Below are 15,401 nucleotides of genomic sequence, written 5' to 3'. Positions count from 1 at the left end.
AAGTATATTGTCAAAGGTTAGCTAATGGCATGGAAGGAGCTATACCTCATATTGAGTGGGAAAAAAGCAGTTACAAAACACAGTCCAACTTTATTTTTTGAAAACAGAATACATTTTTTAAGGACTGAAAAGAAATCTAATGTTCAAAGGATCTCTCTCCACAAGGTGGGACTACGGGTGATCCTCATCATCCCGCTATTTTCTACAATGACTGTTTTTACTTTTTCAAAACTAGATAAAAACACCCCCAGTAGGGCAGCCTGGGTGGCTCAGCGGTTTAGCGCCGCCTTCAGCCCAGGGCGTGATACTGGGGACTCAGGATCGAGTCCCACATCGGGCTCCCTACATGGAGACTGCTTCTCCCTCTGCCTGTGTCTCTACCTCTCTCTCTCAATCCTCTCTGTGTATTCTCATGAATAAATAAATAAAATCTTAAAAAAAAAAACCAGCATGTGATTTTAAACACCCACCCCCACACCCATAATTGAAAAGAGGCCCGTGGGTGGGGGTAGGCTTACCTTCTGCAGGATGGGGGTGGGGCAGGTGTTGTCAAACAGGACCGAGTTGAAGATTCCATACACGCCCTCACCGAGGTGGTACACGATGGTCTTGGGGGTGGAACCGGTTTCCTCTGTGGGGGGGGGGGGAGTGGTCAGGGGCAGCACAAGCAGCCACGTGAAGGAGTGGGGAGCTGGCACAATGGTCAGCTCAGCAAGGATGACGGGTAACTAAAGCAAAAAAGGCTGCCCCTTTCTCAACTATGGGGTTGGTCCTGCTGCCCCCAGGACATGAGGTTCATGTGGAGCACACTCACCCCTGCAGCTGAGCGGCCCTGCCCAGGACATACATCCTGCCTGCCAAGGCAACAGAACATTCCTCCCCAAACTCGATGTCCCAAGAGGGTAAGCCACTCGTTCAGAGGCACACAATGGGACAGTGCCTGAGCTGAAATGAGAAACCAGGTCTCCTGGCTGGTCTAGATATAGTATTGCCCAGATTTATAAAGGAAGCCAGAAGAACATCATCTACACACACACACACACACACACACACACACACACACACACACACACACACCAGACATTCTAACTACCTGGAGCCCATCATCCCTCCAAATGGATTCTTAGGGGAAGACACACAGACCTCAGCTCTCCTGCCTGAGATCTTGGAACAAAAGGCAAAGCCCCAAGATCAGAACTCCTGCCCCACTCCTCACTCAAGGGGCTGATCTATCTGGAAGGGCAGGGATGAGCGCTGATGTTGCAGCGTGGGCAGAGAACCCTGAGTCAGCCCAGCCTAAAATTGAATCCAGGTACTGCCCCTTACCAGCTGTGTGACTTTGGGCTAGTGACTCAGCCTCTCCATGCCTATATTCTGTCATCTATAAAGTAGGCTTAGACGAATAGAAGTTGTCATTAATTATTTTCATTATGTTATGAGAAGCAATAGGATGAGTAAGAGCCTGTGCTTTGGAGAGGAGACAGACATGGGGTCGAATGCAGGCTTTACTTTTTATTATTAAGCAATTCACTTGCATTCTCTTTGGCTCTCAATTTTCTCATCTGTACTATGGGTTAATAAAGTATCTGCTCTCCCTAAGGTTGTTTTTATCTCAATCTTCATAAAATAGAAATATGCATAGAAAAAGTTGCACTACACAAGTTGTCTTGGGGGTGAGGGAACTTGGTTGTAAGTTTCTCTAAAGCAACAATCCACCCTCCAGATTCCCCATCCCCTAAAACCAGGCCTTGCTCAGCCAGTCCACTGTCCTTAGCTTCAAGGGGGAAAAATGGGGCTCTGTTGCCCACATGTTACCTACCCTCCCTTCCAGGCTGGTCTAGAAGAACCTCCTTCTTGGCAATGATGCTGACTGCCAAAGTGAAGGCCGAAGTCACATAGTAGCGCCCCAGCCTGGCAAGGATGTCCACACCACAGCCCTCTGGGAAGTACAGGTCCAAGGCTGAGTTGATCACAGTAGCAATCTGGTAGGACAGGGATGGAGGACAATGACTTGTTTGAAATGTAGGGTTTACATTCTGAGGACTTGCTATAGCTCCAAGTCTATTTCTTGAAAGCTTCTTTGATTTCAGAGAGAAGGACTTGGCACCTGCTAAGGCCCCAGCTGGTGGCAGCAGTTAGCCAGGAAGGGAGGAGCCAGATAGAGCTGGGTCAAGACCCTTATGCTTGTGTAAATCACCTTCCTCAAGGCCCCCACAATGGGAAGAGGTGTTCCTTTTTTTTTTTTTAATTTATTTATGATAGTCACACACACAGAGAGAGAGAGAGAGAGAGAGAGAGGCAGAGACATAGGCAGAGGGAGAAGCAGGCTCCATGCACCAGGAGCCCGACGTGGGATTCGATCCCGGGACTCCAGGATCGCACCCTGGGCCAAAGGCAGGCGCCAAACCGCTGCGCCACCCAGGGATCCCCGGGAAGAGGTGTTCTTAACGTAACACTTGGTACTCGGGTTCCAGAAGCCCTGATGTAGATTTTTCTTTCATCAATGTCCAATCTGTTAAATGACATATTTTTCACAGAAAATACAGAGAAGATTGAAGATCAAAATTACCCTAATTCTGTCATCCAGATTGGTAATCATTGTTAACTTTTTGGAGTGACTCCTTTAATTCTTCTTCTATACAAACACTATTTTTTATTATTAACATGATAGGGCTATATAAACGTTCTGTAACCGGTTTTACTCAAGACTCTGTGAATGACCTCACATGGAGGTCATACGAATGTACTATAATTTAACCAATTCCCGAGTGCTAGGAAAAGTCCACTGGGCTCTTGTTATGCTCATCTTTGAGGCTAACTCTGAGTCCTTCAGGGATTATTTTCTTAGGCCAGTCCCAAATTGCGGATATTCCAGGACTTGGCTCTTACTAGGGAGAGGCGTCCCCTAGTGGTTGGAGTGGAGATTGCGGTGACATATTTTTCTTGATTTCATCTCGGATGAAAATAGACAGGTGGGCTTTTCTTTCCCTTGCCCTCCCGTTTGATTTCTCATCAGCTCACCAGAGGGAGAATGGAGAGTGCCAGGCCTTCCGAGGGTTCCCAGGCTTATGAAAATAGGCCTGGTTAAGCTTCAAATATGTGCTTGGACCAGAGTCAGAGAAAGCTGTCTACAGCCAGCTCTGCCGTAGACTCAGAAAGTGACATACCTCGAGGAGCCTTGGCTTGCCCAGCTGTATGTAACACGGGGCTAATAATCCAGTAAAGCACCAAGCACAGCACTCAGCACTGAGGACCCGCTCACAGTGCCGGATATGCCAGCTCTACCTCCCACCCAGCCCAGTACCACACTTCTGACCCCAGGGTTACCTCTTCAAATCTCACTTTGGCCCCCTCCAATCCAGGGAAGCCACCACCAACGTCCAGGATGTGCATCCTGTGGCCCAGCTCAGCGCCCATTTCAAACACAAGACGGGCATCTGCGATGGACTGAGTATAGGCGTGAAGGTCAGGACAGCCACTGCCAACATGAAAACTGGGAAGGGAGGGAGAGCTTCGACTTACTTGTGGGGCCCCAGATGCCACTGCCTCAGCCCCAGCCAGGGGCAGCCTTGGATAGGCACACTGGACATTGTGCCCATTCTACAGATGTAGCAACTGAGGGCCCTAGAAGTTAAATGCATCACCAAGGGTCACATGGCAAGTGAGGAGTGAACAAGAGACTAGATCCAAGGTCCCTTGGTACTTGGTATCCCTCCCATCCCTTCATGCTGCCACTAGGGCTGAGCCCTCTGGGATGAGGACCAGGGCCCCAGAGTCAGCCAGGTCTGTATGTACCTCTCAATCAGCACTGCGGCCTGTGCTTTAGTTTTCCCATTTAGAAAGTGGAGATAAGACCCCACAAGGCTGTGGGATAATGTACCTGAAGCATTTAGCACAGTGTCTGGCATATCTGAGGCACAGAATAAATGAAAGCTATACTATTAGGTCATTATCATGACTTCTTTCATATCCTTGCAAGAAAAGAGGCAGAGCAAAGGTGTGGCTGCACAACCTTTGGCCTACAGGCTGGTGTAACTCCTGCGAAGCAAGGCAGTGGAACACTCTGAACCTTCTTTCCAAAGAGAGACGACTCTCCAATGGCAGGATTCTAGGCCTGGAAACAGGCCCTCCTTGGAGGCCCCGAGGAAGCTCTCATAGAGAATTGATTAATTCCTAGGGAAAGAGGCAGTGGGCCTGGCAGGGAGGATGGGGCTTCTGGGCACTCACCTCACCCCCACCACCTCCACGTGGCTCCTCTTGGCATTTTCAAGCAGGTGTCTGCAGGATTTCAGCGATGCTCCAAACTTGAAGCTCAGGTGGCTCAGGGAGTGAGAGTCATCAGTAGCAATGCACAGAACCATCCTGAGGAGACATGCAGCGCACCTCTGCCGGGTGGACCCCACCCCCCCCACCCCAATCACGTCCTGAGAAAAGGGGTGTAAACTAAGAGCCGCCACCCCCAACACAGGCCCCTGACCCCTTCCTGTCCCTGTACTGCCGGTCAGCCTCCAAGGCCCATCCAATCCATTTCCCTAAACGCCCTGGGCCCATCCCCGCGGCCCCTGCCCTGGTCCCAACCTCACCAGTTCTCCCCGGCAGCTCCACTTCCTCCGAATCAGCCTCTACACCAGCCAGGCTTTTCCAACTTTTCTTGTATGAGGGGAACCATTTTTTAAACACAGTCTTATTGAGAACCCCAATATCATATAAAACAGACAAAATGGAAGCTGCTTTGGGTGAACCAGAGTGGTCCACCACCTGACCTCCCCATCACCCCAGGGAGGTCCTCCCCGGAATCCCCATGGTGTCAAACGACCATGTGAGAGCCACCACCGGAGCAAAACGTCTGGCCCCAACCCTGCCAAAGCCCAGTTACATCAGGTCCCTGCCCTGTGACCGTGACCAACCAGCATTCATTGTTGCCCTCACCTCCTCCCACATGGTATGTTCCAGCCACACCAAATTTCTGCTCATCCCTCAAATGCCCTGCACCGTTTCCAACTTGCACACAATCTTTGCTGAAGCAGTTCACTCTGGTACTGTTCGTGTGCCCTCTAATTCTATTCACTCCTCAGGCCCACCTCGCATGCCACCTCCTTTGTGCAGCGGTCTTGGCCACCCCTCTTGCTCTCTCAGCCTGTGACCCTGACCTCCATAATACCACCGGCTTTTCTCTGTCTGGGCTGTCATGGGTATTTCAGCCTTTGTCCCAGTCAGGCCCTGGCATACTGGGTCCAGTCCAGGAGTGTCTGCCCCAACCTCTTGTGACTGTGGCCAGGTCCAGGGCAGGATCCTCTGTTCCATCTCTACTCCTCCCACCCCCTCTGCCCTCACACTCAGCCCAGCCTCCCCATGAGTGTTTCTCAGCTTACTTGGCACTGGGGTGGCTCTTTACCACCTTTGCCAGCTCCACCTCGTTGTCAAAGCTCAGCAGCCGGACCCCATGCTTGGCAGCATACTTGATCTGTGCAATTTGCTTACAGGGGTTGGCGTAGACGATCTTACTGGCAGGGACGCCAATACGCTGGACCAACTCCATCTCTGCCTGTGGGGTCCCAAAGGTGATGGTGAGGAGGCTCAGGGCCTACCAGGGCCCACAGAAGTTGAGGAAGCACAAATGAAGGGCAAAGTCACAGCTATGCATGGGGAGGTCCATAAAAAGTGGACCTTGTTTTTACACAACAAAAATGTGAAAATCAGGACTCAGGTTGGTTCACCATTCTTTGACAGGCAGGGCTGCCACGGACAGCTGTGCAGGTAGTACACTGTACAATCGAGGGGTGGGAGGTCCCATTCACAGAGAATCCATGGTAGATTTATATATCTATTACAGCTTCCTGGCAATGAAGCATCTCAGCCTCACAAAATCAGTATATTCATTATAATGAGTGTCTTAAGGAAGGGGTACATTTTCTAATTCACACAGACATTACATGGAGTCCTGATGGCCCTAACAATAGGTATCTGACACATTTTCCAGACAGATTTAATGTTTAATGAATATTCCTTGATGTATTGGAACATTCACCAGACAGGTCATCCCACATCCCAAGGCCTGCTGTGTGCCCGGTGCTGTGTTGGGTGACTCTGGCAACCCCTACCTCCCAAGGGGGCCTCCTCTTCCTCACCTTTACAGAACACTGTTCCACCTGATTGCTGCATGAATGGTACAGATAATGATGACAATGAGAGCAACCATTGTCACTGAGCACCTACCACAAGCAGGCACCAAATGAGATGTTAGTAAACTTTTTCTATAAAGGGCCAGAGAGCAAATAATTTAGGCTTAGTGGGCCATGTAGGGTTTTTTATTTTAAGAATTTATTTATTTTTAGAGAGAGAAAGAGAACACCCATGCACTCGTGCATGAGCAGGAAGAGGGGCAGAGGGGGAGAGGGGGAAGGAGAAAGAAGCCAAAGCATACTCTACACTGAGCATGGAGACTGACACAGGACTTGATCCCAAGACTGCAAGATCTCAGCCTGAGCTGAAACCAAGAACCAGACACCCAACGGACTGAGCCACCCAGGTGCCCCAACCATATAGGTTCTATGACAACTACTCAACACAAAAGCAGCCAGAGAGAGTGCATAAGTAAACGAGCATGGCTGCGATCCAATAAAACTCAACAAAAGCAGGCATTGGCCTCACTCTGGATTCACTATTTTTTCTACTCCCTACAATAACCCCATCAGAGGGGTACCGGCTCCACTTGAGAGAGAAGGAAGCTGGTACTCAGAGAGGCGGTGCAGTAAGTAGGAGGCAGAACCAGCTTTCAAACTCAAGTCTCACTCTCCAGGATGGAGGGCAGGAAGTCAAGAAGCAGCCGGTTCTGAAACACTGTGGGAGACACTGGGCTATCTTTAGCCATCCTGAGTTTATAATAAGACTCCGATTTTAAGTTAGCCGCTTTTTAGTATGAGGTACTTATGTGCATTATCTCATGTGATGCCTATGACTGTCCTGTGAAGCATTTATTGGCCACGTTTTACAGAGGACCAAATTGAGTTCGGAGAAGTCCACCTGCCTGCAGAAACACAGCCAGTGAGTAGCAGAGTGGAACAGAGCTGGAATTGCTGCCCTCACAGCTGGCTTCCAAAGACCGTGAGTCTGAAAGGAGATGAAAAATGTGTTTTTGCCTCCAGTTTTACCACATGAGGTAAGAGGAAGAAACAATGGTAGCAGTCTGGGACTTGTGCTTTAGCTTTGATGATAAATACGTAATAAATATAGTTTTTCATTGAAGGATTTCCATATGCCAGCCATTGCATTCAATATTTTATATACATTTTTATTTAATCCTCATAATAATCTTATGAGACAGAAAACAGAGGCTCAGAGAGGTTAAGTGACTTATCCAAAGTCACACAGCTTTTAAGTGGCAAAGCTGGGATTCTAACCCAGGACTGTCAGACTTTAGCACATAAACTCTTAACCACAGTACTGTAACAGAGATTTCAACCTTGATGCTGAGTTGACAAGTATTTCTTGAGAATCGATTGAGGTGCCAGGCTCTGTGACTGGTGCTAAAGAAAACAAGTGGTAAGTGAAGCAGACAAAATCTCTGGCCCTGTGGAAATCTTTGGGGAAGATAGGCAAGAACAAATGAGCACTAAATAATGAAGGAATTCTAAACACATAAGAACCCTAAAGAAAGAGCTCAGGATACTAGAGAGTGTGGGATGTGGGACCCGGGTGCCAGGAGCCAAGGGTAGCCTTTCTGAGAGTCAGAAAGTTAAGCTGAGCTCCACAGGCGGCCTCCCCCAGGCCCAGAGGGATAGAAGGAAGTTTCTGGTCAAGAGAGCAGCCTGTTCGGAGCTACAGATGCAGAATGTGCTCAGCCTGGTCAAGGAACAGGGAACGCAGGATGGCCTGGGCCGGGAAAGCACAGTGAGGAAGATAAGTTTGCAGGGAGGTGGGCAGAGCCAACAGGGAGCCCAAAAAGGTTGATGTAGATTTCTATTTTATCCTGTGAGTCAAGGGAATCCATCTGAAAGGTTTCAAGAAGGGAAAGGGCACAGGTCAGGTTTGCACTTTAAATGCAAGGTTTCAATGCATAAGGCTCTGGCTACCATGAAAACGAGGACTCAGCAAGAAGCAAGAGGATTCTGGGGGGACTGGTCCCAACCGCCTTGGGCGAGGTAATAGCTGGGGGACATGTGTTCTGGGGGACAGGGCTGGCCAGCATGGTGATGGATAGCCTGTGGGGCTGTCTGACTCCATGCCCAGCAAGCTAGCTGGCCCTTCCCCAAGGGGAAGATCGTGAGTGCGTTTGAACACACTGGGTTCCAGGCGTCCTGTGGTATCCAGGCAGCTGCTGGATATATAAGGTCTGGGCTGGAGATCAAAACGTAGGAGGTGGTGGCATATTGATGGTATTTACAGCCGTGGGAGGATATGAAATCCCCCAAGAGGAGGGAGAGTCTACAAGAGAAAGGGAGCCCAAGACAGAACAGAATCCGGAGGAGCTTTCCCATTTAGAGAGAAGGAAGTCAGGCAGCCAGAATCTGCAGGGAGGGGAAGAGAAAGAACGTGTCCAGAAGGGGGGGGGGGACAATACATAGGCTATCCATTCTTGTCACAGCAAACCTTGTCACAGCAACTCATGTCTGTACAGAAGAAGGGTGTCAACTGTCACAGGTGCCCAGGGGTGGGGGTGGGCCAGGTGCAGAGTAGCACTCCTGTTCAGTGAATTGACTTCTGAAGTTTTTTAAAACTAGAAGCATAGGTTATCTTTGAGGGTTTTTAAGAAGAATATGTCACAAATGGGGAGCTGCTCTTCAGTGGGTATAAAGTTCCTGTCCTGCAAGATGAATTAAGTCCTAGAGATCTGTAGAACCGTGTCTATAGTCAACAATACTGTGCTGTACACTTAAAAATGCATTGGGGGGGGAATGCATTGAGGGTAGATCTCACGTTAACTGTTCTTGCCACAAAAGCAAACAGTCACTGTGTTAAATGTTGAGAGTCAGGATAAGAAGAGAACCAAGGAGTGTCCCTGACAAGGTCTAAATGCATGGGACAGGGATCCCTGGGTGGCACAGCGGTTTGGCGCCTGCCTTTGGCCCAGGGCGCGATCCTGGAGACCCGGGATCAAATCCCACATCGGGCTCCCGGTGCATGGAGCCTGCTTCTCCCTCTGCCTGTGTCTCTGCCTCTCTCTCTCTGTGTGTGACTATCGTAAATAAATAAATAAAAAACCTTTAAAAAAATAAATAAATAAATGCATGGGACAGATCTCCAACACCTGTCAAGTTTAAAGCATTGCGACACATATCATTTACATTTTGTATATTTTCTATGGATCATATTTATAAGTATTTTTAAAATACCATATGCCCACCAACCTCAAACTCATAATGGCGATTATCTCTGGAGACATTAAGCTGATGGCCTACATGTGTGCGCGTTTGTGTGAATGAATCAATTCGTTATTTGAATAATTCAAAATGAATGTTTAAAATAAAGTGCTTACTGAATCCTGAAGATCCCTGGGGATGTTGGTAGAAATTCCTCAGAGTTGTGAGAGTGGAAATGGGGAAGCATGCCTCAGATGCTGGAGATAAGGGAAAGAGCCAGGTGCACACAGACAGGCAAATGTAGACAACTCTGGCAGTGAAGAGGGAGCTTGGCACTGGGCTGGGGAGTGGTATGGTGTCCCGGGAAGGCTTTTTAAGATGGAAGGATGCTGATAGAGACAGCAAGAAAAGACAGGATGCAGGCAGGGGAGGTGACATAAGGTCCTTGGAAGGGTGAGTGGACATGCAAAGCATGGCCTGTGCCCTTGACCTGTCCATTGCATAAGTACACCCAGCCCCCTAGGTCAATGTTGGCCAAGTCATGGTGATGTTAAAGCATAGCCACTAGTGATGGCCAACCAGAAGAGGGCAGCCTCGGCCTTTCGAGAAAAGCTGTGCATCCTGGACCCAGTAAGTGTGATCCTCTCACCTGCAGGCAGGGGGCCTCTCACAGCTCTGGGGGCTTGCTAAGGCAAGCGTCACCAGCTGGGGCCCAGCTCTGCCATCCCCTCCCTAAGGACAATGAAAAGATGCAGTGAGAGAGCTGGAGACCCCACTGCCACTGGCCCTACTCAAGTGGCCACTTCCCAGCAAGTCACACCCTCGGCGCCTCCTTTGCTGTATGCTAAATGCTTCCTCACAAAGCTGTTGTCAGAATCAGGGTAATAATCATTACCTCACAGGATGGTTGCGAGAATAAATGAGATCACATACAGAAAACGCTCTGCAAAGTGCCTGGCACAACAGAAGCACTCCGCAACAGTATATGCTTTCAATGTCCCTGCGGACTTCCGAGGTCTTTCTAAGCCCTAACATCCTATACTCTGCTCTTTGGAGACCAGCCCTGAGGCCGGAAGGCCAAGCACACAGTGCACCACCTCTGGGTTTCCAGACACACAGGGCTAGTCAGGTGGTTTTGGTCCTGTTCTTCATCCCTACACCAAGAAGGCTAGAAAAGGATCCCCTTCCTCCGATCCCAGAGCAGAGTCCCAGCATGCCACAGGGGGACATCCTGGTTCTGCTACTGGCAAGCTGTGTGCAGTTGGCCCCCAGTCTCCTGGACTGTACATGGCAATCTCTCTCCCCACAGATCTCACGGGCTTTATGCAAGCACATGTGAAACAAAGTGTGCAAAGCAAGAGCAAATACCAAGGGGCTTTGAGGTGACAAAAGAGAAAGACTACCCTATCACTAAGAGTGTTAACAGCATCTTTGATAAAGGTTAACCTGCTTGTTCTCATCATCCCACTGTGGTATACACCTCTTTCCCACCCAGAATCCCTCTACCCCTCTCAGCCTGCCCAGGCTAGCTCTTCTCCTGTTTCCTCCAGTGTACCTTTCTAGAATCCTCCTCACAATATCCAACCATATTGCTGTCCAGGACTTAAAACAATCATTACTAATCACTTAAAAAAAAATAACAGTAATGACAATATCACAAAGCAACGCCCACCAGGTTTGCTCTTGCCTCACCTTTGCACTTGCTGTTCCCTCTGCCTAGAATGTTCTTCTAGTTATCCACCTGCTTGATCCTTTGCTTCCTTCAGGTCTGTATTCAAATTTCAGTGAAGCCAAACTACATAAAAGTACAATCCTTCCTCCCAATATTCCCTACCTCCCTTCCCCACTTTCTCTTTCTCCCTAGCATGGGACCATCTAAAATAATATAGATTTTCATTATTTAACTTGTTTGTTTTTTAGAAAACAAGTTTCATAAAAGAAAAGCCTTTTCTGTTTTTGTTTGTTCACTTGCTAAATCCCCACCCGGAATAGTACTTGCCCCCTTGTAGGTGCTCAAAAGAGGTCTGCTGAATGAATAAGTATGTCCAAAGCTGTACTCTGAGGAAACTTTATAGCTTGGAGGCTTTCATTAACTAAGAACAGGATGAAAATATATAATCTAAGCACTCAACTCCAAGACAACAGAGCCTGCCTTACTCCACACTGTATTGCCAGCCCTGGTGACACACTGACTAGCACACTGTATGTAGTTCAATGAATAAAGAGTGATAGGAAATAGGCAAGTAAGTCTAGAGAGAACAGGAGGGGAATTAAGACAACAGCATTAATCTAGCTAGAAAGGCAGCAAAATTGGCAACACCACAGAATTCTCAAAGGATTAGCTGAGAAAATGTACTGTCACACATTATTATAACTATAAAAGAAAAAAAAACAATGATAAGAAGGTATTTTTGTTTTGTTTTAATTAGAGGAATACCACGTATAGCTCTATGCCAAGAAGCTTGAAAATCATTAAAAAGGTGACCCACCTCCCCAGAGACACACAGTTCCAGTTCCCGTTTAGAACTTCTACGTTTGTTTCTCCCTCGTTCATCCTTTCCACCCCCTCCCAAGTGGGTAGCCCTTCCCAGAGGGTGGGGGCCAGCTGCAAGCCACCCCTGCTTCTCCAGGGCCCCTGGCAGCACCCCAGCCACATGCGTGTGGAGCAGGCAACAAGGGTCAGTGTGCCAGCGGGGGCCAGGGGCTCACCTTGTTGGCACAGCTGAAGCCCAGCCCCAGCTCGGCCAGGACTTTCAGCACACCCGGGCTGCTGTTGCACTTGACAGTGTAGAAGGGCCGGATTCGTGGCAGGCACTTCAGAAGACAGAAGTGCTTCCTCACGACAGCACCGAGGTCGGCCACGAAGAAGGCAGCCACGTCACCCTGCACAAGAAGGGGGAGTGTGAGACCCCACTCGGCTCCCTCCTCCTGCGTGCCATCTGCAGTCTTCCCAGGGACCCACCCCAAGCCCAGCTCTGGCCACCCAAGCTACCTTGCTCAAAAATTCTCTGGACCCAAGGCAAACTCCCCAGCCCGTGTTCAGAGTTCTGTGATCTGGCTCCAGCGCCTCCCCTCGCTGCAGCTCAAGCTCCAGCTACACACTGGAGCATTTGCACAAGAGCTCCAAACTCTTGTTCCCACCATGCCCTTCAAGCAGAATACCCTTGTCCCTACTAGGATCTGGCAAATTCCCAATCTACCTACAAGTCTCACCTCAAATGTTACCTCCGCAGAAACAATAAGGCAACTCTGGCTTTAATGCTCTCACTGGGGGCATCTGGGTGGTTCAGTCAGTTAAGTGTTTGCCTTCAGCTCAGGTCACGATCCCAGGGCCCTGAGATTGAGCCCCACATCCGGCTTCCTGCTCAGCGGGGAGCCTGCTTCTCCTTCTCCCCCTCCCTCCACTTATGCATGTTCTCTCTCTCTCTCTCTCTCTCTCTCTCTCTCTCTCTCAAATAAATAAAATCTTTTTTAAAAAATGCCCTCACTGCATTTTATACATGCTTTCAAAGTATCAGAACTGTATATACATTTGTCTTCCCCAGAAAAAAAGATAAATTCCTTGCAGGCCAAAGCCATGGCCTGCAGCCCACTGCCTTTCACAGAGAGGTGCTCGCTGAAGCCTTGAGCTAGTCCCACTGCCACTGTGACCCATGCCTGTGAACAACTGGTCACCACAGATTTGCTGGGGGCAAAACATGTACAAGGCTCTGGGTAAGACAGCATTACTTAAACCCTCACTGGGACTCAGTTTCCCTTTTATGCAACCTTTTTTTTTTTTTTTTTTTTTTTTTTTTTTACTGAACCCCACTTGGTGTCTGACATGCTCAGGGATGGAGATGACCAGACAGGGCTCTAGCCCTGCAAGGGCTTGGGTCTTGAAGACAACAAACCCTCTAAGCAATTACAAGCCCAGTCAATAAATGCTCCACAGGAGTTTCTACACAATGCAGTGGAGGCCACAGACAACGGAAATACAAAATTGGCCTGGGAGATGAGGACAGTGACACTGATGAGTAATAAGGAAGGACGGAAATAGGTAAGAGCTAGAGAGGCCGGCAAAAGGGCATTCCAGGCACAGGGAACAGCCTGGGTGAAGGGGTATAACAGAGCACATAGCATCATTGGGAAATACAGCTGTGGTTGAGCTCTGATGGAGCATGATACACCATGGGCCACACCGGGAGCGGAGCTATGAAGGCAGAGCCCTGGCTTGACCCTGCAGGCAGTGGGGAACTGTCAGACAGTTCTGAGTTTCAGCATGGCTGTGATATAAAGTCAGAGCAAGTGGGATGAGCCAGGGAGGAGATTAGCAGGGCCCCTAGAGAGATGAGGCCTGAACTACAAAGCCAGGACCCAGAAGAGTACCCTGGCAGGTGGTATAAGGAACTTGGTGGTGCCCTGATGATGTGGGGTGAAGCCAGACTCCCAGGTTTCTGACCTAGAGAGCTGGGCAGACGGTAGTGGTGCAGAAAGGGCAAAGTTTGGGGGCAGGATATGGGGGTAAAATGAGCCTGTCTCTGGCCAATAGCAAGGACTGACTGCCAAATATGAAGGGAGATGGGAGCCAGAGGAGTCCTTCCAGAAGGCAGCTGGGCCTCTACAGGGAACCCACCCCCACTCCCGGCCCCTCACCGCGGTGGCCTGTGAGGCCCCCAGAGTGAGCTCCTCCAACAGGTCTCCGGTGCTGAAGCCCTCCTCCACCATCACAAAGTCGGTTTCGCTCAAGTAGCCAGCCATGCCGAGGAGGAGGAGCCGATGGCCTGGATGCAGCCGCCGCCCCGCCGCCTTAGAAAGTATGCAACACACTGAAGGGGTGGGGAGGAAGGGGGTTAAAGTGAGGGGGCCGCTGAGGGGCTGCCCTCCCCAGCCCCTCTGACCTCCCCAAGCCAGGACGCCCAGTCCTGTCACACCCCGCTGCTAGCACAAGCCTAGGGAGCTTGGGTTCCTTGGCAAGGGTGGGGACAATCGGGAATCCTGGACTGGGACAAGGCATAACATGCCTAGATGTCACTGCCTCCCCGAGCCTCAGTTTCCCCATCTGTAAAATGGATGGATTATTTTGAAGCTCCTTCCCAGTTATGATACTCGGGTTTCAGCAAAAAGGGAAAGAACGAGTGGGAGCAGGAAAGCCAAGAAGCTCGGGTGGGGAAGTTTTCAGTGGACCCTCAGTCTTGACCACGCCCAACTAAAAGAGGCTGGAAGTGGCCCCACCAAGGAGTCTCAGCCCCAGAGCAGGAGCTTAGATTCGAGTCGGCCTGGGCTGCGTGACCTTGGGTACGCCCTGTCCCCTCTCCGAGCCTCAGTTTCACCGTTTGTAAAGGCGGGGGGGGGGGGGGGCTAGTTCTGACGCGCTAGAATTCTAAGCGTGCCTGGGGCCACATGGTGGGTAGAGGTCGCGGGCTCCCGGGCGGGAACCGAAGGCTGAGGTTCTGCCCGGGGGAGCCCGCCCGAGTGCAGGGCCGAGGACCCGCCCCCCACACCCCCTTACCAAGCCCCGTCCTCCTTCGCGGGGGCCAGAGCCAGGCGCGCTGCTAGGGGGGGTCGCCGGTGACCTCGAAACTTGTGCAACACCCCGAGGAGGAGTGGCAGTTGCGGAGCCGAGGCCCCTGCTGGGAGGAGGCAAGGGGGCCGGGGGCCGGTCAGCACTGGAGCCGGGGGCGCCCGCTCCCGGAGGCTCCCCGAGCCACTCCCCGCACTCGCCTTAAAACGCATTTACACGGCTTCGGCCCATAGGTCTCCCCAGCGAGTGAATCGGATCCCGGCGCCTCCGCTCGCCCGCTCCCCCCGGCTCGGGCCCCGCGGCCTGCGCCCCGCCCGCCCAGCAGCCACCGACCCCACGCCCCGCCCGCCGCCCGCCGCCCGCTTATATAAGCCCCGCCCCGGCCCCGCCCCTGGTGCCCAGGCCCCGCCCCGCTCTGCCCCTCCGTCGCCCTGGCAACCGGGTGCCGCCATCCCATTGGTCGATTCCGACATAAAGCATTCAGCTCGGCCACCCTTGCTCCGCAAACCTGAGTAAGCTTCAATCCTCGCAGCCGAGCGTGCTCCGCGGCTACCCCACGCAGGGAAACGGGAACTGCGGAGCCGCCACCTCAGAATCCC

General features: G+C 50.8%; 1 protein-coding gene across 5 annotated transcripts in view; it reads right to left on the bottom strand.

Moving 5' to 3' along the window:
- The window catches only part of AZIN2 (antizyme inhibitor 2), a 36,979-nt gene extending 21,868 nt beyond the window's left edge, over window positions 1-15,111 (bottom strand). For 3 of the 5 annotated variants that reach the window (XM_055332481.1, XM_055332483.1, XM_055332482.1), the window contains exons 1-8: window positions 14,791-15,111; window positions 13,935-14,107; window positions 12,009-12,182; window positions 5,373-5,545; window positions 4,228-4,362; window positions 3,328-3,493; window positions 1,820-1,982; window positions 519-631 (exon numbers count right to left, since the gene is read on the bottom strand). In XM_055332481.1, coding sequence (XP_055188456.1) covers window positions 519-631; window positions 1,820-1,982; window positions 3,328-3,493; window positions 4,228-4,362; window positions 5,373-5,545; window positions 12,009-12,182; window positions 13,935-14,039 — 1,029 coding nt within the window. In that variant the 5' untranslated portion in view covers window positions 14,040-14,107; window positions 14,791-15,111. The remainder of the gene's footprint in view (window positions 1-518; window positions 632-1,819; window positions 1,983-3,327; window positions 3,494-4,227; window positions 4,363-5,372; window positions 5,546-12,008; window positions 12,183-13,934; window positions 14,108-14,790) is intronic. The other 2 variants (XM_055332484.1, XM_055332485.1) reach the window with 2 other exon arrangements.
- Window positions 15,112-15,401: the final 290 nt, after the last annotated feature.

The sequence above is a fragment of the Nyctereutes procyonoides genome, unplaced genomic scaffold (assembly GCF_905146905.1).
Source record: "Nyctereutes procyonoides isolate TBG_1078 unplaced genomic scaffold, NYPRO_anot_genome, whole genome shotgun sequence".
In the NCBI taxonomy this organism is placed as follows: domain Eukaryota; kingdom Metazoa; phylum Chordata; class Mammalia; order Carnivora; family Canidae; genus Nyctereutes; species Nyctereutes procyonoides.
Note: the sequence above shows the minus strand (reverse complement) of the source record. Positions and strands in the feature narration are given on the sequence as shown.